The following is a 27,399-nucleotide window of genomic DNA, read 5'->3' as shown; positions in this document are numbered from 1 at the left end:
GGGTGAGATCGCGTCCCTTGGGTAGACGAAGCCTTGACTTGAACCGCGCCCGTCAGTTGGTCTGAGGGTGTTTACCAGCCGCGATTAGGAGTGTTGGGGTACCCCTAATTATGGTACCCGACAGTAGCGTTGTCAGCCGACCGTTGAACTCGACCGTTGCACTGTAGCCGTTGCTCCCGCTGGCACACCGGACAGTCCGGTGCTACACTGGACAGTCCGGTGAATTATAGCGGGGTGCGATTTCCAGAAACCTGAAGGTGGCAAGTTCGGAGTTGATCTCCTTGGTGCACCGGACACTGTCCGGTGGTGCACTGGACACTGTTCGGTGGCACACCGAACAGTCCGGTGCGCCAGACCAGGGCAGCCTTCTATTTTCTTTGCTCCTTTGTTTTGAACCCTTTCTTTTAATTTTGTATTGGTTTGTTGTGAACCTTTGGCACCTGTGGAACATATAATCTAGAGCAACTAGTTAGTCCAATCATTTGTGTTGAGCAATTCAACCACCAAAATCATATAGGAAAAGGTTTGACCCTATTTCCCTTTCAGTAATAGAGCTAGTTGCTATAACATGTTTAGTATGAGAAGGAACGTGTTCGATAAATTGCATAGTGTGCTTGTTGAATGTTATGGGCTTACAAGCACTAGACGAACGTCATCATTAGAGGCATTGGGTCTATTTTTATGGATCTGCGGTGCTCCTCAGTCACTTCGGCAGGCAGAAGATCGATTTTGTAGGTCACTAGAAACATGTAGTAGAAAATTTGACAAAGTTTCAAATAGTGTAAACAAACTAGCAGCAGACATCATTAGGCCAGTAGATCTTGAGTTTGCATGTGTTCATCCAAGGTTGCAGTCACCTAGATTTAGCCCTTTCTTTGACAATTGCATTGGAGCCATTGATGGCTCACATATCCCAGTTGTGGTTCCTACTACCAAAGTAGTTCAATATACTGGAAGACATGGGTACACTTCACAGAATGTCATGGCCGTTTGTGATTTTGATATAAGGTTTACTTTTGTTGTGGCTGGATGGCCAGGATCAGTTCATGACATGAGAGTTTTCAAAGATGCAATTGGAAAATATGGAGATAGGTTTCCACATCCTCCGGAAATTCCATCTTGTGGACTCGGGGTATCCAAACTGTATTGGCTATCTTGCTCCATACAAAGGTACAAAATACCATCTTCCCGAATTTCGTCGAGGTCCAATGTCAAGAGGTAGAAAAGAAAATTTTAATTATGCACATTCTTCACTTAGAAATGTAATTGAAAGGTCATTTGGTGTCTTGAAAATGAAATGGAGGACTCTATTAGATCTCCCTAGATATTCTATGGCAAAACAAAGTAGAATAATTATGGGGTGTATGGCACTTCACAATTTCATTAGGGAGAGTTTTTTTGGGAGATAAGGATTTTGAGTTGTGTGACCATGATGAGAATTATGTGCCTGAAGTTGGTGAGTCAAGTACACAAGAACAAGAACAAGTAGCAGGTTCAGTACAAGGAGAAGAAGATCGGAATATGAATCAATTTCGTGATTGGATAGCAGATGGCTTGTTCAATAGACTGTAATGATTATTGTGTGTAATAAATATTACAAAAATGTACTGCTTCTTGCATTTGGACAAGTATTTTTGGACCGGTTGCGTGTAACATTTTCAACAGATTATATTGTTTGCAGTGTTCAGTCTTTGTGTAGTGTTATAACGTTTGTAGTGTTCAATCTTTGTGTAAACGTACTGCCCAGTTTTTGTGTAGATTATACACGGCTACATGCAAATGTACTGTCCAGTTTTTTTACACATGAGCTAGCTACTACACAGGAGCTAAACGGTACAGGCAAGTGCATTTTAGACTTTGTGTAGTTTTCAGAATTTAATTAGTCCCTACAACCAAACAGGATAGGGACTAAAGTTTAGTCCAGGTACTAAAATTTAGCTCTAGGGCTAATGAAACCAAACAAGGCCTTAGACATGTGTACTTATACACCAGTGTTGTGCTAACGCACTCAGATAACATTAATTTCATTTAAGTAAGATCTACCTTAAATGTATAAATATCGTCGCTAAGTATGTACACTTAGCTCGTAGGGATAGCACGGACTTGGTGCGAGGTACTGGGCCTTCAACCAGTCTAACAAGTACAATCTCAAAGAAGAATGAATAAGCAAAAAAAAGAAATTCTAGCCCAGCCGATGGTAAAAGTGGTCCGACGGGAAAAACCGGATCCAGATTCAGTAACTTTGCTGAGCAAAGTTACAACGTAACTTTGCTTCAGTCTCCATCCTGCAACGGGTGACTCCAGCACTCCCAAGCAACAGCTTGTGGGCTGTTGTACAGGCAGTCCTGCTGTAGCCCAAACAACACTAAGAATTATAGCCGAGCAAAATTATACAGCAAACAAAATCACAGCCAAAACACTGTAGATCCCAGGGTTCAAAGCAGAAATACATGCCTACTTAGCTATGCCACAACAGACTATACTTGGGCCATTTCACTTATACAATTAGGCCACAAAAGACTATAGTTAGGCCATTTCACTTATACAATTAGGCCACAAAAGACTATAGTTAGCCCTACCCAAAATACTATGTAACCAACATGTCCAAACTAGAACAGATCGTGATCATTAAGAATACCACCATCATAACTTGGAGCTGCTATCAGCTGGGTAAAACTTCCCAAACTGTCAATAACATTGCATTCTTGAAGCTCCACAATTGCTCCTTCATTGCAATCACCATTCTGCACTTCTACTTGGGGTTGTACTCCGTCACTTTTTTTTGTTTCTGGCAGTGGCAATTTAATTAAGTTAAGGAATGAATTACAGTAACATATATTGGCTGCACACTATAAAGTTTCTAACGTACCTGTGCTCCTTTTTTTGTTGGCTTACGCTTCCTCTTGTTGAATTTATCGAGCCAACTTTTATTTCTCCTTGAATTTTTGGATTTGACCTCCTTTTTCTTCAAATGTGCAGCACAAAGCAAGTCATCTCCTTGCTGGACATTTGGTTCAACATTTTCTTGGTCATTGCATGGGTTGCTCATAGTAGAAGTAGATGCATTGAGTTTATCCTCTAGCTGTGTACCAAGGCAATCAAGTGCATTTTCTATCATCAAACAACATTCTGGAGAGTGAACAGCTTTATGTGCCAAATTGAGAAATTTATGAGACAAGTCCTTGTAGCGAAGTTGAGATTCCAGCATTGGGTTTGCTACCACATTCCTTCCTTCCTTATCTTGTACACTCCCATTACGTGCTGCTTTAGTCCATCTCTTTAACACATAATGTGTTGGCAATATCTTGATATTCATCAAATCAAGAACTTTCAGACCATGTGCACACAATATTCCAGTCCTATTGAACATTCCACAACTACATGAAACTGTTTGGTTCAAAGGATCACTTATCACTATGCGCTCTTGCTCAAATTGTAAATCACCATGGAATCTCCCAATAGCAATAGCATATTTATCATCATCTAATAATCTACTACATGCAGCCATGGATCTTTCATATTCACTTTGGAAAGCTTCAAAAATAACTGGAGTGTACACTTCACTTGCTTGCAGCAACATAGGTGTGTGCATTTGCCTTCTTGGCATTTTTTTCTTGCCTCAAATTCAGATTCCAATTCCGTAGCTCTTTTATCTGCCACTGTCCTCTCAAAATGCTTCAAAAAACGAATAATATCAAAATCTGATTTCAAATGATTCTTCAGTGCATTGTTGAAGCTCTCACTTAGTTGTGTACTTCGCACTCCCAAACTTAAGACATCTCTCATATAGCATTCAGCCCATTTTTCTTTAACCTTGTATATACTATCTAACCATGTTTGCTTATGCACTTTAGATCTTATAATGTCAAATGCTTCTTGAAATTCTGCCTTGTCCTCATAACCATACATACAAGCACTAAAATCGGATAAAATGTTAGTTTCTTCATCTTCATCTTCATCTTCGCCTTCTCCTTCTCCTTCTCCTTCTTTGTCCTTCACTGAAGATAAATGTTTGATAGCATTCTGCATTATGTGAAAGGTACACAGCCCATGATATGATTCTATAAATACTTTGTAAATAGCCTTTCCCATTGCTGCATCTTGATCCGTATAGATAGTTCTAGGTTGTTTTCCATTATGTGCAGCTAATAAAGTCTGAAAAAGCCATATAAATGAGTCCTCTGTTTCATCAAATAGAAGTACAGCACCAAATACAGTGGTTTCTCTAAACTGATTTAGCCCAAGAAAAACACCAAAAGGCATATACTCTTTGTTGGTGCCAAAAGTAGTGTCAAATGTAACCACATCACCAAAGTGTGCATAGTCAAGAATCATCTTTGCATCAACCCAAAATATGTTGGTTATATGCTCCTCACAATCTAACTGCAAAGCATATTGGAATGATGGATTTTGAGCAATTTTGTCATGAAAATACTTCAACATACTTCCAGCCTGTCCATAAGCCAAATCCCTCTGCCGTTTGCTTTGCAAGTAATTTTTGCTATCACGGCAAGTGTAGCTAAGGTTAAGTGATCCACCAACTTGATGACTAGCCAACTCATGTGCAGCTTTTGGTCTAATTCCAGAATCATCCGCAGTCTCTATTTCAAAAGCTTGCAATTCTGAAATTTTTCTCTGCGATGCCATCAAGTGCCGAGTTTCTGGCAAGTGAAGAAGGTGATTGTGTTCAAGCATAACATCTGTGACTTCATAATTTCCTGCACCTCGATCCAATATAAGGCTCATTCGAGCTTTGCAATCAGTTCTTGTTTCAGCTCTAAAGCACTTTGGCACATGATTTGTTTGCCCTTTCCTTCGGAAGCCCTCATTGGAACAAACAAATCTGCATGAGGTCACCTTACGATCAAAGGTGCTTACATTTGTGTATCTTTTCCTCACATCAAAGCCTGTGTGACCACCATATGCCAACCAAAACTGCCAAGCCTCATCTGCACTTTTGAACCTTAAACCAACTTTAGGAGTCCCCTTGTTTAATTCTGCCATGGCCTTGTACACCACTCACAATTGCACAAATTTGTTCTCTGAGACACACATCAACTAGTTCTGTAACCCAAAAAAATTGACAAACCAGAAAATATAAAAATCTTGTACCTGGATATAGCCTGACACGAGAGAACTCTTCCAGGAGAGGCGCGGAGGGCGGCGCGGCTGGGCACCGGACGACGGGCGGCGCAGCCAGGCGGACGTCAGGCGGCGCGGCAGAGGAGCGGTGCTGAGGAAGACGACGCCGCACGGCAACAGTGAGGAAAACGGCGCGGAGCGGCAGCGAGGAGTCCGCCGCGGCGGATGCGCGAGCAGTACGGAGCAAGTTGGCAGGAACGCGACTAAATGCGACGCTGTTCCCGCGTCCTTCTCTTGTTGGCGTGGGGCAATGGAAAAAGCCAGAGTGCTAGCTTGGAAATCTCTATAGCCATCAGATGGTAGCTGGAGGGTGCTGATTGAGGGAACGTTAGGTTGTAAAGTTGCTCTGTAAAGTTACTCAATCTGGGTTGGGAAAAACCTCCCTCCGGTTCTATTCGCTCCTCCCCCAACGCGACTATGCTCGTTGAGGACGGAGACCGGTAATATTCGCCGCGGAGTGTTCGAGAATCGGAGGCTTGGACTTCGAGGTGCGCGCGTGCGTCCAAACCCTCCCGTTCTCTCGTCGGTCTTGCTCGCAATGTCCGTGTCTCTCGCTTGTTTCCATGCCTCGTCAAAGTAGCAGACCTGCCAGACCAGTCGGTGGAGAAGCAGTGGATCTTGAGGAAGCATCAGTTCTTACTGACGGTCAATCTTGCAGTGCCTCCTCGGTGGCCTCGCGTAAAGCACGGCGGCGCGAAGACGGCTGCGGAATTCAGGTGCTTTCCCTGCTTTCAACGCCGGCTGGTTTCGTCTGACCCGGGAACATTGCTTGGTAAGCGCACCCAGCTCCAACACACCTCGCCGCCCAAGATTGACCTGCTTGCCACCACATCTAGCGCGCTTACCTTGGCCACACGCCCAATGGAACGAACCATTTCATCGCGTTGGCGTTGCTTTGGAGTGACGTCAGGTGTGTGAAGCTGCCCAACTGCTTTCTTCGCGAGGTACTTGCACGGGACAATTGACAAAGCCTGTATGGTCCAAGGAACTGAAGTTGCAGACTTCCTCCGAAGGAATAGTTTTTCTTCCTTTCACCGGACTACAATTCGGTGCCATTCGTCAGGAATTGAGGGTCAACTGACTACTCTGCTCGCTTCTTTCCCCAAGCTCAGGGTTCCTCCACAACTGTCCAGTGTTCATCGCAAGCTCCTTGCAGGTTTACGATGGATCTAGGAAACTCCTTGCAGGTTCACGGTGGATCTAGGTGAAGGTGCCGTTAGTCGAGTGTGTGGCTCTACGGATCCTGATCAGTCTAGCGCAGCTTTCCCTCTGACCATTTCGAGGGGACTCCTTTCTCTGGTTTAGCTCCATTCAATAGAGGTACGCTTCTTTTTGTGCCTATGCCATTGAGGCAACTCACAGATCTTTCCACTTTTCCTTCATACCTGGGTAATACTATCATGGAACTCATCAATTGTCATGTCGCACCTATATTATATGTGTACAATACCAAATATAAGTCTACCGGCATGTGCTCAACTATAGATTTACTGAAATATCTGAACGTAGTAGTCTGCTAGTCCAACCATCCCCTTGCCAGAGGCCACTCCATGGTTCCCCTCTCTTAAGGATATATGCCCAATTTGTGATGTTGTCTTGCTCTTGCAGTTATTTGTTTCTCATACACTGAATTCAGGAATCCAGTATTCTAAATCACTTTTCTTTTCACTTATGCAACAGATGCTGTAATTTCTATAATAAAGTGGTCCGAGTGAATCATCCTGTGCCCTTGCACAAGCCTCAGTCACTCCATAAATGGCTCGGACCACTGAAGATGATATAGAAGATGTGCCGTGCTCAGATCCAGGTTCACCGTTTCTGGCTGAATATCATATCGCAGTTCCTGCTCTTCATGATGGACCAACGCAAGGTGCAGCTCGTCATGAGCGACGGCTTCTTGATTTCCTGGAAGCCACTCCCTCGGTGCAGTGGCTAAAGAAGATCAACCTTTGCTCCCCGTTGATAAAACTCCGGCTTCCATCCACTGGCGCCCATGGCAGCCTTCATGCTCAGTTCATCAGAACGATCCACTGGAGTTCAGTTTTCACTGTATGCAAGAAATGGCTCAAGCATCCTATGAACATAGCTCTCCTAATATGGCTGCTCTGTGTTGGTGCCTCTGGTGGCATGCTAGTCTTACTAATGTTGGGACTGCTGAACGACGCATTCCCTTCCAAGCCCTTAAGGAACCAGTGGATAGAGATCGACAATCAAATACTTAACGCCCTCTTCACCCTCATGAGCTTATACGAGCACCCAAATTTCATCCACCACACTGTTCTCCTCTGCCGGTGGCTGCCAGAGGACGCTGCTAAGCTCAGGAAAGTTTACTGCAAGAATGAGATGCCCCGTCGAAATGAGCGAGCACACATATCCTTTGTGGTTGCCCTCCTCCACATCACTTGCTTATGCCAGTATGCTGATTGTGGGCTGTACTGGGGCTACCCCAGCACATCACGCTCTGATTTTGCCGACAACTTCTTCTTCATCCTAGGCATAGCTGCACCAGTCTTTGCTGGGCTATACGCAGTGTACAGTCCTCTTGGCAGAGGCAACGATGCTCTGTCTGATGAAGAAACCAATGAATCAGGCACGGTTCGGGTCGTCGAGTCGCCTGAAACAGGAACTGTGGTGAGCAATCCCGCATGGGCTGGCGGGCTGTTTGACTGCAGCGAGGACCCCACTGCATGCTACCTCTCTTTCCTCTGCACGTTCTGCGTGTTTGGGTGGAACATGGAGCGGCTTGGATTCGGCAACATGTATGTGCACACGGTCATCTTCCTGCTTCTGTGTGTTGCGCCGTTCTGGGTGTTCAATGTCACGGCAATGAACATCCACAACTACGTCCTCGGTGATTTCATCGGCGCTGCAGGGATCGTGCTGTGTTTCTTTGGTCTGCTGTACGGTGGTTTCTGGAGGATCCAGATGAGGAAGACATTTGGGCTGCCCAGAAGCAGGTGGTGCTTCGGATCGGCGTCACTAACAGACTACACGCAGTGGCTATTCTGCTGGCCTTGCGTGCTTGCACAGGAGGTGCGCACGGGGAATCTATACGACGCGAAGAACGGCAGCTTCTATGAGAAAGTTATGGACGGCGATGGTGTGGAGACTGATGCGGGATCAGTGGATACGGCCGAATTGCCGGTCTCTTGTGGAGTAGAAGAGGCGAACGGTATCGATGTCAAACTCACGGTGGATGGTGAAATGATCCCACCCACCCAACCAGTAATAGAATGTGGGGAGAGGGAAGGGATCGATTCAGAAGTCGTGGCAAATGAAGGACCCGCAACTGAAGGATGGTTTGAGTTATGGTATTTAGCTGTTCAGTTGCTTAGTGATTTAGCTTGTTTTATATTAAAAGGACGATGGAACGAATAGGCGATAATGCCAGAGATATCTAAACTGATGTTTTAGAGGTGCAGGCTAACAGGAAAAAAATTTCATACACTTTATTACACCGATTGATTTCAACAGCAGGCTTGAGCCTCTTATAGAGCAATTGTGCAAGTCGGCTAATGTAATCAGTAACTTTATATTATTGGTTGGTGACAGTTGAAAAGGATATTCTTATCTTCTCTAGTCCTGTAGTGGCCTTTGGCTGTTTTCCAGTGCTCCTTTTAGAGTGTGAAGTGCTGTCCGATTTTGTGTTTTCACCTTATCATTAAAAAAAAAAAAAGAGCCAGCTGGGTGGGCCGCTTCAAGGCCCAGTGGCCGAGCAGCCCACCATAGAGGCATGTTTTCTAGGGCAGCAGCAGCCGTGCTTGAGCGAGCGGAGAAAAGGCAGGGTGGCGGCGGCGTTCTGGAGACGAGCAGTTCTGCGCTCGCCGATCTCTACGCCGCCCTTCTGCAACCGTTTCTCCCTCGGTTCCTTAAGTATGGAGACTTGTTCCCTGCTCTGCAACTCGCCAAAAATCCCAGCTCTCTGTTTCTATTCCTCCTCTTGGTTCCAGTCACGGTTTGGATCGATTTCTTCGATTCTTGGTGTTCTGGTGTTAATCCTGCTGGAGGAAGAAGGTGGAGGTGGTGCTGTTCTTGTGCAGCGAGGTTCTCCTGTGCCCCATTGACTCACCAGTGCACCTGTGTGGTGCTCTGTCTGTTCTGATTATTGTCCACCGTGGCATGGTGTCTGGGCTCCCTGCTGCGCGGTGTTCGTCTTCTCGGGCTGGTGCCGTGGACGTCTCCCTCGGCTCCGGCAGCGGCTCTAGTATCTCCGTCAACCTCCCGCCGTGTAGGCCCGGACGTGGGCGGCGGAATTGGTTTTCTAGGACAGAACCTTGTGTTCGCTGAGCTGGTCTTCCCACGTAGACAATCTACGTGCTGTGAGTTATTCGTTGTTTCACTTTATTTACTGTTTAATTTTGTGCAATCTGCTAGTATTAAATACTTGGGTGTGATTGCACTGTTGTGGGCGGATTTGTGTGCTCGATGATGATAGCGGTGTAGTGAGACAACGTGACAGTCCGGGTTTTAGTGTATTATCATTTTCAGCATTGATATTATTTGTGCCTAATTAAATCTCTCTTTGTTAAGGTTGTTTACCTGTGTTAAATTCGGTTATTTTATTTAGTACACAGCTCCTTAGTATTAGTATTTAGATTTGATTATTAGGCTTATTACATCTGATCTAAAACCCTGATTTGGTAAGATAGGGCTGTCACGTTAGTCGAGGATCTCTGATCACCTATTAGCGTTGGAGGGCTGTTTATTACAGCAACCCGCTATTTTGAGAGCAATACTTTAAGATAAACAATCATGTTTATTTGTTTAATCTGCCTTCTTCATCTGCAAGCCATGTTTAATTATAAAATGGACCTGAGATGCTATTTTACATGTTTACATGTTCTAGAATTGCTATTGTTCATTGCTGCAATAATTATATATGACATTTGTCTGAGTTATATGCTTGTTTTATTCGGAATTAGAATATTTAATTTATTTAAATATGTAGAAAGCATGTCGCTTATTTCTCTAATACTACAGCATGAAGTGCCTGACCCCATGAACCATTGCAAAGTGCATGTTGCATGCTTTATTTTGAACGGTGGCGAAAAAAGAAAGCTCCAATTGCTTGCAGAAAAGAGGAAGGCACGGATGCAGCTATATAAGCTCCAGGATGTAGAGAGGCAGGTGTCTTTACTCGAAGGCTGTTTGAGTTTGGCACAATTCCTCTCCGGCTTCACTCCCCAGGAACCATGGCTGCGAGTTTTTTTTTCCTCATCGGCTACTCTGTTCATTACCTGAATCACATGCATCTAGAAGTTTACCTATCACGTTTACAGGGGTAAGACTGAAAGTTCATATGGCCACAGGTGGTGGAGCTGAAGGTTGGAATGCACTGTGAAAGGTGCGTCAAGGCCATCAAGAAGGCGATCAGAACGATCGACGGTAACAAGCCGGCCATCAACCCGGTTCTTTCCTACACCACAAAAAACCGCTCGCTCTGAGCTCTTGTGCTGTTGACCATGCTTGCGGTCGTGCGCATACAGATATGGAGAGCTATCACCTCGAGACGGAGATAAACAAGGCCACGGTGACAGGGAAGGTTACCCCGGAGGAAGCCGTCAGCAGGGCACTCCGCAAGAGCTATCACTCAATCACTCTGAGCTTTTCTACACCAGCGCATGATAAACACGCGCACGCAGCTGTTTGAGAACGTGTCCACCAGGCTGCCTTGCCTAACAGCGTCCTAGTAGCCTTCCATCCTTGACCAATTCTGCTCTGCAGGCGTTGATTCAGCCGTGTGACCGTGTCTCGGCTGACCTGCCTCCATTGGCCCCGACATCCGCTGCAGGCACTGGCCTGCACCGCCGCTTCCCCGAACGGCACGGCCGTCCGTCCCGTTCCCGTCGCGCCGGCTCGTTCGCCAGAACGCTGGCTTGCGGCGGTCGTTCGTTTGAACAGTTGTGCATGCAGCTGCGGCATGCATGGGGTGCCTTTGCCATGCCGCACTCGTCAGATCAGATGCCGCGTGAACGAACGCTGTCCATGCAAAAGCAAGCTCGGAAGCTCCCAGAGTCTTCGCCCGTACGTCTCGCGTCTTTTCTCGTCTACTACTAGCTAGCAACCATTTAACGACGAGAGTGCCGTATCGCGGCGTTTTGCCTTGCTTGCGCGAAAAGAAGCACGGCGCGGTGCACTGACAGAGACAGAGAAGAACTGTTGGAGATACGGACTAGGTGTCGGTTCATCATGCATGATGGTGAAGGACTGGTTCTTTGCTCCAGAGTGCGCGCGAGTTGCGTACGAACGAATTGACCAGACGCCGCCGCCGCCAGCCTTTCGTCCTCGATCGAGTCGGTGTCTGTCCTGTCGTGGGGAGGAAGAACCGAGCATTCCGCCATCCCCGCAAGCAGATTGGCTGGCGATGGCAGCACGGCATGGTTCGGTTGATTTTGATTCTTGTCTCTGTCTCCGGTGGGGAGGCATCTTCCCCAGGAAGTTCGATTTTCAATCCACCGTCGCCAGGAATAACCAGCAGTTTTCTTTGGAACCTCTTCAAAGATTTTTCACTCGGGTTGCCTGGCTATTGAAAGACTCAGTTTTGGAATTGTGGCTTTGCTCCCTAAGATGGACAGTGCCCAAAATTTCAGACCTATCTGTCTTCTGGATGTTTGTTATAAAATTATTACCAAGGTGCTTAATAATAGGCTGGCGCACTGTATCACCAAAGTGATTAGTGATTCTCGGTATGGTTTCATTCATGGTAGATTCATTATGGATGGAGTGGTTGCCTCGAATGAAATTTTGCATGAGGTCAAAAGGAAAAAAACAGAATGGTCTTATTTTCAAAGTTGATTTTGAAAAAGTATATGATAAAGTTAATTGACACTTTTTATATAACATGATGGACAAAAAAGGCTTTGGTAACACCTGATGTGACTGGGTGATGAGAACTGTTAGAGGTGGCAAAGTTGCTATTAAGACAAATGATATGTGTCGGGACCATAATTAGGGGTACCCTCAAGACTCCTAATTCTCAGCTGGTAACCCCCATCAGCATAAAGCTGCTAAGGCCTGATGGGTGCGATTAAGTCAGGGATCAGTCCATTCGAGTGACTCGATCACGCCTCGTCCGAGCCTATCCTCGGACAAGGGCAGCCGACCCCGGGGGATTTCCGTCTCGCCCGAGGCCCCCCTTCCGACGGCGAACATATCCCCGGCTCGCCCGAGGCCCTGCCTTCGCTAAGAAGCAACCCTGACTAAATCGCCGCACCGACCGACCAAGTCGCAGGAGCATTTAATGCAAAGGTAGCCTGACACCTTTATCCTGACGCGCGCCCTCCGGCAGAGCCGAAGTGACTGCTGTCACTTCGCCGCTCCACTGACCGGCCTGACAGAAGGACAGCGCCGCCTGCGCCACTCCGACTGCAGTGTCACCTGACAGAGTGAGACTGACAGGCAGTCAGGCCCTGCCAAAGGCACCATAGGAAACTCCGCTCCGCCCGACCCAGGGCTCGGACTCGGCCTAAGCCCCGGAAGACGGCGAACTCCGCTCCGCCCGACCCAGGGCTCGGACTCGGGCTAAGCCCCGGAAGACGGCGAACTCCGCTCCGCCCGACCCAGGGCTCGGACTCGGGCTAAGCCCCGGAAGACGGCGAACTCCGCTCCGCCCGACCCAGGGCTCGGACTCGGGCTCAGCCCCGGAAGACAGCGAACTCCGCTCCGCCCGACCCAGGGCTCGGACTCGGGCTCAGCCCCGGAAGACGGCAAACTCCGCTCCGCCCGACCCAGGGCTCGGACTCGGGCTCAGCCCCAGAAGACGACGAACTCCGCTTCGCCCGACCCCAGGGCTCGGACTCCGCCCTGGCCTTTGCCGACGACCTCCGCCTCGCCCGACCTAGGGGCTCGGACTCGGCCTCGGCCATGGAAGACAGACTCGACCTCAGCTTCGGAGGAGCCTCCACATCGCCTAACCTAGGGCACAGGCTCGCCACGTCAACAGGAGGCGCCATCATCACCCTACCCCGAGTTGACTCGGGCCGCAGGGAACAAGACCGGTGTCCTGTCTGGCTAGCTCCGCCAGATAGGCAATGATGGCGCCCCGCATGCTCTGTGACGACGGCGGCTCTCAGCCCCCTTACGGAAGCAAGAGGACGTCAGCAAGGACCCAACCGCTCCGACAGCTGTCCCTCCGCCAGGCTCCATCGCTCCTCCGACGGCCACGACATCACACCAGCTGGGTGCCAAAATCTCTCCGGCTGCCACATCGGCATGTACTTAGGGCGCTAGCACTCCCCCGCTAGACACGTAGCACTCTGCTACACCCCCATTGTACACCTGGATCCTCTCCTTACGCCTATAAAAGGAAGGACCAGGGCCCTCTTAGAGAGGGTTGGCCGCGCGGGGACGAGGACGAGACAGGCGCTCCCTTGGGGCCGCTCGCTTCCCTCTCCCGCGTGGACGCTTGTAACCCCCTACTGCAAGCGCACCCGACCTGGGCGCGGGACGAACACGAAGGCCGCGGGATTCCCACCTCTCTCACGCCGATCTCCGGCCGCCTCGCTCCTTCCCCCCTTCGCGCTCGCCCTCGCGCTCGACCCATCTGGGCTGGGGCACGCGGCGACACTCACTCGTCGGCCCAAGGGACCCCCGGTCTCGGAACGCCGACAGTTGGCGCACCAGGTAGGGGCCTGCTGCGTGTTGACGAACAGCTTCCCGTCAAGCTCCAGATGGGCAGTCTCCAGCAACCTATCCAACCCGGGACGGTGCTCCGTTTCGGGAGTCTTGAGTTCATGTCCTTCGACGGCAGCTACGACATGATACTCCTTTCACCGCCGTGCGACAACGACAATGGCGGCCGACAGCCCGCCCGCCGGCGGCGAAATCGACGACGTCTTCCCCGCGTGGCGGAAGAACAACATTCGAGCTCGTCCCGCCTTCTTCCCCGCCGACGAAGGGGAAGGCGGGGCAACCAAGGCCAAGCAGGAGGCAGCGCCTCGTCGGCTGTCGAGCGAGTCGACAGCGCCGGCACCCCAACGAGGGGTGCACCGGGTATCGACTTCGCGCCTGAGACGAAGACGAGCGCCGTCTCCCCGCGACATGCCAATCCCGAGCAAGTGGACGACGCCAGCGCGCTTGCGAAAAGCTTGCAGGACGTCGCCCTCGTACCTGAGACGACGGTGTAGTCAGTCCTCGACGTGACTTCATCGCCGCTCGTCGACCAAAAGGTACCGACCGATTCCCTTCCTACGTCATTTGGATTCAGCCTCAACCCGCCTAGCGACCTCGCTTTGCGGACGCTCTCGTAGAGGCGAGTCCAAACCCTCTGGGGTTTCGCATGCGGTCGCCTTGGGACCGGTTGACGAACGTCTCGACCTACGGGCCCTCTGGGTCCGAGGAAGACGACGACCCCAGCATCTGTTGGGATTTCTCTGGACTTGGCAACCCCAGTGCCATGCGGGATTTCATGACCGCATGTGACTTCTGCCTCTCCGACTGTTCCGACGGTAGCCGCAGCCTCGACGACGAGGACTGCGGCCCAAGCCGCGAATGTTTCCACGTCGATCTAGGGGGTCCCTCCGAAGGCAATCATCTCGGCATGCCGGAGGACGGTGATCTCCCTAGGCCAGTGCCTCGCGCTGACATCCCACGGGAGCTAGCTGTGGTCCTCGTTCCGGTGGGGGGTCACGACCCACAGCTCGAGCAAGTCCGCGGGGCGCAGGCCAGGTTAGACGAGGGAGAAGGAGCGCTTGAGCCAATCCGCCGGGACGTCGGGCAGGCATGGGCGGGCCAACCCCCGGCCGGAGAAATACGTCATCTGCCCCAGGGTTTCCAGCACCGTGTCGCCGACGACGCCAGGGTCAGGCCGCCACCCGCATCTAGTGGCGTCGGCCAGAACCTGGCTGCAGCAGCGATGCTCCTCCGCGCGATGCCGGAGCCATCCACCACCGAGGGTCGGCGAATCCAGGGGGAGCTCAAGAATCTCCTGGAAGGCGCCGCGATCCGACGGGCCGAGAGCTCTGCCTCCCGAAGGCAAGGATACCCCTCGGAACCTCATGCCGCGACTTCCCGATTCATGCGGGAAGCCTCGGTCTACACCGGGCGCACGCGCAACACCGCGCCTGTGGCCCCGGGCCGCCTCGGCAACGAGCACCATCATCGCGATCGTCGGGCCCACCTCGACGAGAGGGTGCGCCGAGGCTATCACCCCAGGCGTGGGGGGCGCTACGACAGCGGGGAGGATCGAAGTCCCTCGCCCGAACCGCCCGGTCCGCAGGCCTTCAGCCGGGCCATCCGACGGGCACCATTCCCGACCCGGTTCCGACCCCCGACTACTATCATAAAGTACTCGGGGGAGACGAGACCGGAACTGTGGCTCGCGGACTACCGTCTGGCCTGCCAACTGGGTGGAACGGACGACGACAACCTCATCATCCGCAACCTCCCCTGTTCCTCTCCGACACCGCTCGCGCCTGGTTGGAGCACCTGCCTCCGGGGCAGATCTCCAACTGGGATGACCTGGTCCAAGCCTTCGCCGGCAATTTCCAGGGCACATACGTGCGCCCCGGGAATTCCTGGGACCTCCGAAGCTGCCGGCAGCAGCCGGGAGAGTCTCTCCGGGACTACATCCGGCGGTTCTCGAAGCAGCGCACCGAGCTGCCCAACATCACCGACTCGGATGTCATCGGCGCGTTCCTTGCCGGCACCACCTGCCGTGACCTGGTGAGCAAGTTGGGTCGCAAGACCCCCACCAGGGCGAGCGAGCTGATGGACATCGCCACCAAGTTCGCCTCTGGCCAGGAGGCGGTCGAGGCCATCTTCCGAAAGGACAAGTAGCCCCAGGGCCGCCCATCGGAAGATGCTCCCGAGGCGTCTACTCAGCGCGGCACCAGGAAGAAAGGCAAGAAGAAGTCGCAAGCGAAAGGCGACGCCGCCGACGCGGACCTTGTCGCCGCCGCCGAGTACAAGAACCCTCGGAAGCCCCCCGGAGGTGCCAACCTCTTCGACAAGATGCTCAAGGAGCCGTGCCCCTATCACCAGGGGCCCGTCAAGCACACCCTTGAGGAGTGCGTCACGCTTCGGCGCCACTTCCACAGGGCCGGGTGAAAGGGAATTAGGCTTACACCTAGTTCCTAAATAATTTTGGTGGTTGAATTGCCCAACACAAATCTTTGGACTAACTAGTTTGCCCAAGTGTATAGATTATACAGGTGTAAAAGGTTCACACTCAGCCAATAAAAAGACCAAGTTTTGGATTCAACAAAGGAGCAAAGGGGCAACCGAAGGCACCCCTGGTCTGGCGCACCGGACTGTCCGGTGTGCCACCGGACATGTCCGGTGCACCAGGGGGACTCAGACTCAAACTCGCCACCTTCGGGAATTTCCAGAGGCACTCGCGCTATAATTCACCGGACTGTCCGGTGTACACCGGACAGTGTCCGGTGCGCCATGGAGAAGCGGCCTCAGGAACTCGCCAGCTTCGGGAAACTCCAACGGGTAGTCCGCTAAAATTCACCGGACTGTCCGGTGTGCACCGGACTGTCCGGTGCGACTCGGGTGCAACGGCTACCTCCGCGCCAACGGCTCCCTGCAGAGCAATAAATGCGCTCGCAGCGCGCGCAGAAGCCAGAATCGCCCATGCTGGCACACCGGACAGCAAACAGTACATGTCCGGTGTGCACCGGACACCCAGGTGGGCCCACAAGTCAGAAGCTCCAACGGTCAGAATCCAACGGCAGTGATGACGTGGCAGGGGGCACCGGACTGTCCGGTGTGCACCGGACTGTTCGGTGCGCCATCGAGCAGACAGACTCCCAACGACCACTTTTGGTGGTTGGGGCTATAAATACCCCAACCACCCCACCATTCATTGGATCCAAGTTTTCCACTTCTCAACCACTTACAAGAGCTAGGCATTCAATTCTAGACACATACAAAGAGATCAAATCCTCTCCAATTCCACACAAGGCTTTAGTGATTAGCGAGAGAGATTTGCCGTGTTCTTTTGAGCTCTTGCGCTTGGATTGCTTCTTTTCTTTCTCACTTGTTCTTGTGATCAAAACTCCATTGTAATCAAGGCAAGAGGCACCAATCGTGTGGTGGCCCTTGCGGGGAAGTTTTGTTCCCGGCTTTGATTTGAGAAGAGAACCTCACTCGGTCCGAGGGACCGTTTGAGAGAGGAAAGGGTTGAAAGAGACCCGGCCTTTGTGGCCTCCTCAACGGGGAGTAGGTTTGCGAGAACCGAACCTCGGTAAAACAAATCCGTGTGTCTCACTTCATTATTCGCTTGCGATTTGTTTTGCGCCCTCTCTCGCGGACTCGTTTATATTTCTAACGCTAACCCGGCTTGTAGTTGTGTTTATATTTGTAAATTTCAGTTTCGCCCTATTCACCCCCCCTCTAGGCGACTATCAATTGGTATCAGAGCCCGGTACTTCATTAGAGCCTAACCGCTCGAAGTGATGTCGGGAGATCACGCCAAGAAGGAGATGGAGACCGGCGAAAAGCCCACTACAAGCCACGGGAGCACTTCATCGGAAGAGTCCCGCACCAAGAGGAAGGAGAAGAAGAAGATCTCCTCCAACAAAGGGAAGGAGAAGAAATCTTCTTCTCACCACAAAGAGAAGAAGGAAAAATCTTCTTCCCACAAGCCGCGTCGAAGTGGGGACAAGCAAAAGAGGATGAGGAAGGTGGTCTACTACGAGACCGACACTTCATCAACATCAACCTCCGACTCCGATGCACCCTCCGTAACTTCTAAACGCCAAGAGCGTAAGAAGTTTAGTAAGATCCCCCTACACTATCCTCGCATTTCTAAACATGCACCTTTACTTTCCGTCCCATTAGGCAAACCACCAACTTTTGATGGTGAAGATTATGCTAGGTGGAGTGATTTAATGCGATTTCATCTAACCTCACTCCACAAAAGTATATGGGATGTTGTTGAGTTTGGTGCACAGGTACCATCCATAGGGGACAAGGATTATGATGAGGATGAGGTGGCCCAAATCAAGCACTTCAACTCTCAAGCGACAACAATACTCCTCGCCTCTTTAAGTAGAGAGGAGTATAACAAAGTTCAAGGGTTGAAGAGCGCCAAGGAGGTTTGGGATGTGCTCAAAACCGCGCACGAAGGAGATGAGCTCACCAAGATCACCAAGCGGGAAACGATCGAGGGGGAGCTCGGTCGGTTCCGGCTTCGCAAAGGGGAGGAGCCACAACACATGTACAACCGGCTCAAGACTTCGGTGAACCAAGTGCGCAACCTCGGGAGCGTCAAGTGGGACGACCACGAAATGGTTAAGGTTATTCTAAGATCTCTCATTTTCCTTAACCCCACTCAAGTTCAATTAATTCGTGGTAATCCTAGATATACTAAAATGACCCCCGAGGAAGTAATCGGGCATTTTGTAAGTTTTGAGTGCATGATCGAAGGCTCGAGGAAGATCAACGAGCTTGATGATCCATCTACATCCGAAGCTCAACCCGTCGCATTCAAGGCGACAGAAGAAAAGAAGGAGGAGTCTACACCAAGTAGACAACCAATCGACGCCTCCAAGCTTGACAATGAGGAGATGGCGCTCGTCATCAAGAGCTTCCGCCAAATCCTCAAACAAAGGAGGGGGAAAGACTACAAGTTCCGCTCCAAGAAGGTTTGCTACAAATGTGGTAAGCCCGGTCATTTTATTGCTAAATGTCCTATATCAAGTGACAGTGACCGAGGCGACGACAAGAAGGGGAGAAGAAAGGAGAAAAAGAAGTACTACAAGAAGAAGGGCGGCGATGCCCATGTTTGTCGGGAGTGGGATTCCGACGAAAGCTCAAGCGACTCCTCCGACGACGAGGACGCCGCCAACATCGCCGTCACCAAGGGACTTCTCTTCCCCAACGTCGGCCACAAGTGCCTCATGGCAAAGGACGGCAAACGGAAGAAGGTTAAATCCAACTCCTCCACTAAATATGAATCTTCTAGTGATGATAATGCTAGTGATGAGGAGGATAATTTGCGTTCCCTTTTTGCCAACCTTAACATAGCTCAAAAGGAAAAATTAAATGAATTGGTTAGTGCTATTCATGAAAAGGATGACCTTTTGGATTCCCAAGAGGATTGTCTAATTAAAGAAAACAAAAAACATGTTAAGGTTAAAAAGGCTTATGCTCTTGAAATTGAGAAATGTGAAAAATTATCTAGTGAGCTAAGCACTTGCCGTGAGATGATTGATAACCTTAGAAATGAAAATGCTATTTTAAATGCTAAGGTTAATTCACATATTTGTGATGTTTCAATTCCCAATCCTAGAGATAACAATGATAATTTGCTTGCTAGGATTGAAGAATTAAACATTTCTCTTGCTAGCCTTAGAGTAGAGAATGAAAATTTGATTGCTAAGGTTAAAGATTTTGATGTTTGCAAAGTTACAATTGCCGATCTTAGAGATAAAAATGATATTCTTCATGCTAAGATTGTTGAACTTAATTCCTGCAAACCGTCTACATCTACTATTGAGCATGTGTCTATTTGTGATAGATGTAGAGATATTGATGTTAATGCTATTCATGATCACATGACTTTAATTAAACAACAAAATGATCATATAGCAAAACTAGATGCTAAAATTGCCGAGCACAACTTAGAAAATGAGAAATTTAAATTTGCTCGTAGCATGCTTAATAATGGGAGACGCCCTGGCATTAAGGATGGCATTGGCTACCAAAAGGGAGACAATGTCAAACTTAATGTCCCTCCTAAGAACTTGTCTAACTTTGTTAAGGGCAAGGCTCCCATGCCTCAGGATAACGAGGGTTACATTTTATACCCTGCCGGTTATCCCGAGAGTAAAATTAGGAGAATTCATTCTAGGAAGTCTCACTCTGGCCCTAATCATGCTTCTATGTATAAGGGTGAGACATCTATTTCCAGGCAACCAACCCGTGCTAAGTTGCCTAAAAGGAAAATTCCTAATGCATCAAATGAACATAGCATTTCATTTAAGACTTTTGATGCATCCTATGTTTTGACTAACAAATCCGGCAAGGTCGTTGCCAAGTTTGTTGGGGGCAAACACAAGGGGTCAAAGACTTGTGTTTGGGTACCCAAAGTTCTTGTGTCTAATGCCAAAGGACCCAAAACCGTTTGGGTACCTAAAGTCAAGAACTAAAATTGTTTTGTAGGTTTATGCATCCGAGGGCTCAAGTTGGATACTCGACAGCGGGTGCACAAACCACATGACCGGGGAGAAAAGGATGTTCTCCTCATATGAGAAAAACCAAGATCCCCAACGAGCTATCACATTCGGGGATGGAAATCAAGGTTTGGTCAAAGGACTTGGTAAAATTGCTATATCTCCTGACCATTCCATTTCCAATGTTTTTCTTGTAGATTCTCTGGATTACAACTTGCTTTCTGTTTCTCAATTATGTCAAATGGGCTACAACTGTCTTTTTACTGATATTGGTGTCACTGTCTTTAGAAGAAGTGATGATTCAATAGCATTTAAGGGAGTGTTAGAGGGTCAGCTATACTTGGTAGATTTTGATAGAGCTGAACTCGACACTTGCTTAATTGCTAAGACTAACATGGGTTGGCTCTGGCACCGCCGACTAGCCCATGTTGGGATGAAGAATCTTCATAAGCTTCTAAAGGGGGAACACATTTTAGGATTAACCAATGTTCATTTTGAGAAAGACAGGATTTGTAGCGCATGCCAGGCCGGGAAGCAAGTTGGCTCTCATCATCCACACAAGAACATCATGACTAGTGACAGGCCACTGGAGCTCCTACACATGGATCTATTCGGCCCGATCGCTTACATAAGCATCGACGGGAGTAAGTACTGTCTAGTTATTGTGGATGATTATTCTCGCTTCACTTGGGTATTCTTTTTACAGGAAAAATCTCAAACCCAAGAGACCTTAAAGGGATTCTTGAGACGGGCTCAAAATGAGCTCGGCTTAAGGATCAAGAAAATAAGAAGCGACAACGGGACGGAGTTCAAGAACTCTCAAATTGAAGGCTTCCTTGAGGAGGAGGGCATCAAGCATGAGTTCTCCTCTCCCTACACGCCACAACAAAATGGTGTAGTCGAGAGGAAGAATCGAACTCTATTGGACATGGCAAGAACCATGCTTGATGAGTACAAGACACCGGACCGGTTTTGGGCCGAAGCGGTCAACACCGCCTGCTACGCCATCAACCGGTTATATCTTCACCGAATCCTCAAGAAGACATCCTATGAACTCCTAATCGGTAAAAAGCCCAACATTTCATACTTTAGAGTTTTTGGTAGCAAATGCTTTATTCTTGTTAAAAGAGGTAGAAAATCTAAATTTTCTCCTAAAACTGTAGAAGGCTTTTTACTTGGTTATGACTCAAACACAAGGGCATATAGGGTCTTTAACAAGTCCACTGGACTAGTTGAAGTCTCATGTGACGTTGTGTTTGATGAAACTAACGGCTCTCAAGTAGAGCAAGTTGATCTTGATGAGATAGGTAATGAAGAGGCTCCATGCATAGCGCTAAGGAACATGTCCATTGGGGATGTGTGTCCTAAGGAATCCGAAGAGCCTCCAAGTGCACAAGATCAACCATCCTCCACCACGCAAGCATCTCCACCAACTCAAAATGAGGATGAGGCTCAAGTTGATGAAGGGCAAAGTCAAGAAGATGAGCCACCTCAAGATGATGGCAATGATCAAGGGGGAGATGCAAATGATCAAGAAAAGGAGGATGAGGAAGAACCAAGGCCGCCACACCCAAGAGTCCACCAAGCAATCCAACGAGATCATCCCGTCGACACCATCCTCGGCGACATTCATAAGGGGGTAACCACTCGATCTCGTGTTGCACATTTTTGTGAACATTACTCTTTTGTTTCCTCTATTGAGCCACACAGGGTGGAGGAAGCACTTCAAGATTCGGATTGGGTGGTGGCGATGCAAGAGGAGCTCAACAACTTCACTAGGAATGAGGTATGGCATTTGGTTCCACATCCTAACCAAAATGTTGTAGGAACCAAATGGGTCTTCCGCAACAAGCAAGATGAGCATGGTGTGGTGACAAGGAACAAAGCACGACTTGTGGCCAAGGGATACTCCCAAGTCGAAGGTTTGGATTTCGGTGAAACCTATGCACCCGTAGCTAGGCTTGAGTCAATTCGCATATTATTGGCCTATGCTACTTACCATGGCTTTAAGCTTTATCAAATGGACGTGAAAAGTGCCTTCCTCAACGGACCAATCAAGGAAGAGGTCTATGTTGAGCAACCTCCCGGCTTTGAAGACAGTGAGTACCCTAACCATGTCTATAGGCTCTCTAAGGCGCTTTATGGGCTCAAGCAAGCCCCAAGAGCATGGTATGAATGCCTAAGAGATTTCCTTATTGCTAATGGCTTCAAAGTCGGCAAAGCCGATCCTACACTCTTTACTAAAACTCTTGAAAATGACTTGTTTGTATGCCAAATTTATGTTGATGATATTATATTTGGGTCTACTAACGAGTCTACATGTGAAGAGTTTAGTAGGATCATGACACAGAAATTCGAGATGTCGATGATGGGGGAGTTGAAGTATTTTCCAGGATTCCAAGTCAAGCAACTCCAGGAGGGCACCTTCATTTGTCAAACCAAGTACACTCAAGACATTCTAACCAAGTTTGGAATGAAGGATGCCAAGCCCATCAAGACTCCCATGGGAACAAATGGGCATCTCGATCTCGACACGGGAGGTAAGTCCGTGGATCAAAAGGTATACCGGTCGATGATAGGTTCCTTACTCTATTTATGTGCCTCTCGACCGGACATTATGCTTTCCGTGTGCATGTGTGCAAGATTCCAATCCGACCCTAAGGAATCCCACCTTACGGCCGTAAAACGAATCTTGAGATATTTGGCTTATACTCCTAAGTTTGGGCTTTGGTACCCTCGGGGATCCACATTTGATTTGATTGGTTATTCGGATGCCGATTGGGCGGGGTGCAAAATTAATAGGAAGAGCACATCGGGGACTTGCCAGTTCTTGGGAAGATCCTTGGTGTCTTGGGCTTCAAAGAAGCAAAATTCGGTCGCTCTTTCCACCGCCGAAGCCGAGTACATTGCCGCAGGTCATTGTTGCGCGCAATTGCTTTGGATGAGGCAAACCCTGCGGGACTACGGTTACAAATTAACCAAAGTCCCTTTGCTATGTGATAATGAGAGTGCTATCAAAATGGCCGACAATCCCGTCGAGCATAGCCGCACTAAGCACATAGCCATCCGGTATCATTTTCTTAGGGATCACCAACAAAAGGGAGATATCGAGATTTCTTACATTAGCACTAAAGATCAATTAGCCGATATCTTTACCAAGCCTCTTGATGAACAAACCTTTACCAAACTTAGGCATGAGCTCAATATTCTTGATTCTCGCAACTTCTTTTGCTAGATTGCACACATAGCTCATTTACACTTTTGATCATATATGCTATGACTAATGTGTTTTCAAGTCTATTTCAAACCAAGTCATAGGTATATTGAAAGGGAATTGGAGTCTTCGGCAAAGACAAAGGCTTCCACTCCGTAACTCATCCTTCGCCGTCGCTCCAAGCCTCTCTCCATCTTTAGGGGGAGAGTTCAAAGCAAAAGGACTTCGTCTTTGGGGGAGAGAGTAAGAGCCCAAAGCTAAAGGACCGGATTTCGTTTTTTGGTATAATCTTAACTCATTTACTTATGACCAAAGGGGAAGATAGTACTTCGAGGGCTCTAATGATTCCGTTTTTGGCGATTCATGCCAAAGGGGGAGAAAGTATGAGCCCAAAGCAAAAGGACCGCACCATCACCAATTTCAAAAACTTAGTGCTTTCCAAAAGTATTTATCAATTGGTATCCTATTGTGTTCAAAAGGAGAAGAAACTTAGTTTTTCAAAAATGTATGTCAAAACCCTCTTGAACACTAAGAGGTGGATCTCCTTTAGGGGGAGTTTTGTTTAGTCAAAGGAAAGGCATTTGAAACAGGGGGAGAAAATTTCAAATCTTGAAAATGCTTTGCAAAACTCTTATTCATTTACCTTTGATTATTTGCAAAAGATCTTTGAAATGGATTTACAAAAAGAATTTGCAAAAACAAAACATGTGGTGCAAACGTGGTCCAAAATGTTATATAAGAAAGAAACATTCCATGCATATCTTGTAAGTAGTTATATTGGCTCAATTCCAAGCAACCTTTACACTTACATTATGCAAACTAGTTCAATTATGCACTTCTATATTTGCTTTGGTTTGTGTTGGCATCAATCACCAAAAAGGGGGAGATTGAAAGGGAATTAGGCTTACACCTAGTTCCTAAATAATTTTGGTGGTTGAATTGCCCAACACAAATCTTTGGACTAACTAGTTTGCCCAAGTGTATAGATTATACAGGTGTAAAAGGTTCACACTCAGCCAATAAAAAGACCAAGTTTTGGATTCAACAAAGGAGCAAAGGGGCAACCGAAGGCACCCCTGGTCTGGCGCACCGGACTGTCCGGTGTGCCACCGGACATGTCCGGTGCACCAGGGGGACTCAGACTCAAACTCGCCACCTTCGGGAATTTCCAGAGGCACTCGCGCTATAATTCACCGGACTGTCCGGTGTACACCGGACAGTGTCCGGTGCGCCATGGAGAAGCGGCCTCAGGAACTCGCCAGCTTCGGGAAACTCCAACGGGTAGTCCGCTAAAATTCACCGGACTGTCCGGTGTGCACCGGACTGTCCGGTGCGACTCGGGTGCAACGACTACCTCCGCGCCAACGGCTCCCTGCAGAGCAATAAATGCGCTCGCAGCGCGCGCAGAAGCCAGAATCGCCCATGCTGGCACACCGGACAGCAAACAGTACATGTCCGGTGTGCACCGGACACCCAGGCGGGCCCACAAGTCAGAAGCTCCAACGGTCAGAATCCAACGGCAGTGATGACGTGGCAGGGGGCACCGGACTGTCCGGTGCGCCATCGAGCAGACAGACTCCCAACGGCCACTTTTGGTGGTTGGGGCTATAAATACCCCAACCACCCCACCATTCATTGGATCCAAGTTTTCCACTTCTCAACCACTTACAAGAGCTAGGCATTCAATTCTAGACACATACAAAGAGATCAAATCCTCTCCAATTCCACACAAGGCTTTAGTGATTAGCGAGAGAGATTTGCCGTGTTCTTTTGAGCTCTTGCGCTTGGATTGCTTCTTTTCTTTCTCACTTGTTCTTGTGATCAAAACTCCATTGTAATCAAGGCAAGAGGCACCAATCGTGTGGTGGCCCTTGCGGGGAAGTTTTGTTCCCGACTTTGATTTGAGAAGAGAACCTCACTCGGTCCGAGGGACCGTTTGAGAGAGGAAAGGGTTGAAAGAGACCCGGCCTTTGTGGCCTCCTCAACGGGGAGTAGGTTTGCGAGAACCGAACCTCGGTAAAACAAATCCGTGTGTCTCACTTCATTATTCGCTTGTGATTTGTTTTGCGCCCTCTCTCGCGGACTCGTTTATATTTCTAACGCTAACCCGGCTTGTAGTTGTGTTTATATTTGTAAATTTCAGTTTCGCCCTATTCACCCCCCCTCTAGGCGACTATCACCGGGCCACCCGCGGAGGGTGGTAGGGCCCGCGACGATGACAAGAAGGAAGATCACCAAGCAGGAGAGTTCCCCGAGGTCCGCGACTGCTTCATGATCTACGACGGGCAAGCGGCGAATGCCTCGGCTCGGCACCGCAAACAAGAGCGCCGGGAGGTCTGCTCGGTGAAGGTGGTGGCGCCAGTCTACCTAGACTGGTCCGACAAGCCCATCACCTTCGACCAAGCCGACCATCCCGACCACGTGCCGAGCCCGGGGAAATACCCGCTCGTCGCCGACCCCGTCATCGGCGACGTCAGGCTCACCAAGGTCCTTATGGACGGAGGCAGCATCCTCAACATCATCTACGCCGAGACCCTCAAGCTCCTGCGCGTCGATCTGTCCTCCGTCCGAGCAGGCGCCGCGCCCTTCCACAGGATCATTCCCGGGAAGCGCGTCCAGCCCCTCGGACGACTCGACCTTCCCGTCTGCTTCGGAACGCCCTCCAACTTCCGAAGGGAGACTCTGACGTTCGAGGTGGTCGGGTTCCGAGGAACCTACCACGCAGTACTGGGAAGGCCATGCTACGCGAAGTTCATGGCCGTCCCCAACTACACCTACCTGAAGCTCAAGATGTCGGGCCCCAACGGGGTCATCACCGTCGGCCCCACGTACAAGCACGCGTTCGAATGCGACGTGGAGTGCGTGGAGTACGCCGAGGCCCTCGTTGCCGACCTGGAAAGCCTCTCCAAAGAGGTGCCAGACGTGAAGCGTCATGCCGGCAACTTCGAGCCAGTGGAGACGGTTAAGGCCGTCCCCCTCGACCCCAGTGGCGACGCTTCCAAGCAGATCCGGATCGGTTCCGGGCTCGACCCCAAATAGGAAGCAGTGCTCGTCGACTTTCTCCGCGCGAACGCCGACGTCTTCGCGTGGAGTCCCTCGGACATGCCCGGCATACCGAGGGATGTCGCCGAGCACTCGCTGGATATTCGGGCCGGAGCCCGACCCGTCAAGCAGCCTCTGCGCTGATTCGACGAGGAGAAGCGCAGAGTGATAGGCGAGGAGATCCACAAGCTAATGGCAGCAGGGTTCATCAAAGAGGTATTCCATCCCGAATGGCTTGCCAACCCTGTGCTTGTGAGAAAGAAAGGGGGGAAATGGCGGATGTGTGTAGACTACACTGGCCTCAACAAAGCATGTCCGAAGGTTCCCTACCCTCTGCCTCGCATCGATCAAATTGTGGATTCCACTGCTGGGTGCGAAACCCTGTCTTTCCTCGATGCCTACTCAGGGTATCATCAAATCAGGATGAAAGATTCCGACCAGCTCGCAACTTCTTTCATCACGCCCTTCGGCATGTACTGCTATGTCACCATGCCGTTCGGCTTGAGGAATGCGGGCGCGACGTACCAGCGGTGCATGAACCATGTGTTCGGCGAACACATTGGCCGCACGGTCGAGGCCTACGTCGATGACATCGTAGTCAAGACGAGGAAAGCTTCTGACCTCCTTTCCGACCTTGAAGTGACATTCCGATGCCTCAAGGCGAAAGGCGTCAAGCTCAATCCCGAGAAGTGTGTCTTCAGGGTGCCCCGGGGCATGCTCTTGGGGTTCATCGTCTCCGAGCGGGGCATCGAAGCCAACCCGGAGAAGATCGCAGCCATCACTAGCATGGGGCCCATCAAGGACTTAAAAGGCGTACAGAGGGTCATGGGATGTCTCGCGGCTCTGAGCTGCTTCATCTCATGCCTCGGCGAAAGAGGT

The 27,399-nt window shown here is 49.6% G+C and overlaps 1 protein-coding gene across 3 annotated transcripts; it reads left to right on the top strand.

Annotated features, from left to right (window-relative positions):
* Positions 1–5,506: 5,506 nt before the first annotated feature.
* LOC100501228 (PLAC8 family protein) lies at positions 5,507–8,775 on the top strand. 3 transcript variants are annotated; one of them, XM_035966019.1, is made up of 4 exons: positions 5,507–5,630; positions 5,801–5,914; positions 6,053–6,462; positions 6,823–8,721. In XM_035966019.1, exon 4 carries the CDS (start codon positions 6,898–6,900, stop codon positions 8,518–8,520), a length of 1,623 nt encoding a protein of 540 aa, XP_035821912.1. In that variant the 5' UTR covers positions 5,507–5,630; positions 5,801–5,914; positions 6,053–6,462; positions 6,823–6,897; the 3' UTR covers positions 8,521–8,721. The 3 variants fall into 3 exon arrangements, with proteins under 3 accessions (XP_035821912.1, NP_001309425.1, XP_035821913.1); NM_001322496.1 differs by having other exon boundaries at positions 5,538–5,630; positions 5,801–6,462; positions 6,823–8,775; XM_035966020.1 differs by having other exon boundaries at positions 5,621–5,914.
* The last annotated feature ends 18,624 nt before the right edge of the window (positions 8,776–27,399 follow it).

This window comes from Zea mays, chromosome 3 (genome assembly GCF_902167145.1).
Source record: "Zea mays cultivar B73 chromosome 3, Zm-B73-REFERENCE-NAM-5.0, whole genome shotgun sequence".
Taxonomy (NCBI): Eukaryota; Viridiplantae; Streptophyta; class Magnoliopsida; order Poales; family Poaceae; genus Zea; species Zea mays.
The sequence above is the reverse complement of the archived record's forward strand: the minus strand, read 5'-3'. Positions and strand labels throughout refer to the sequence as shown.

What these genes read in the sequence shown, in the direction of transcription:
- LOC100501228 (NM_001322496.1), top strand. Translation starts at nt 6,898, where the DNA reads ATGGCTCGGACCACTGAAGATGATATAGAAGATGTGCCGTGCTCAGAT.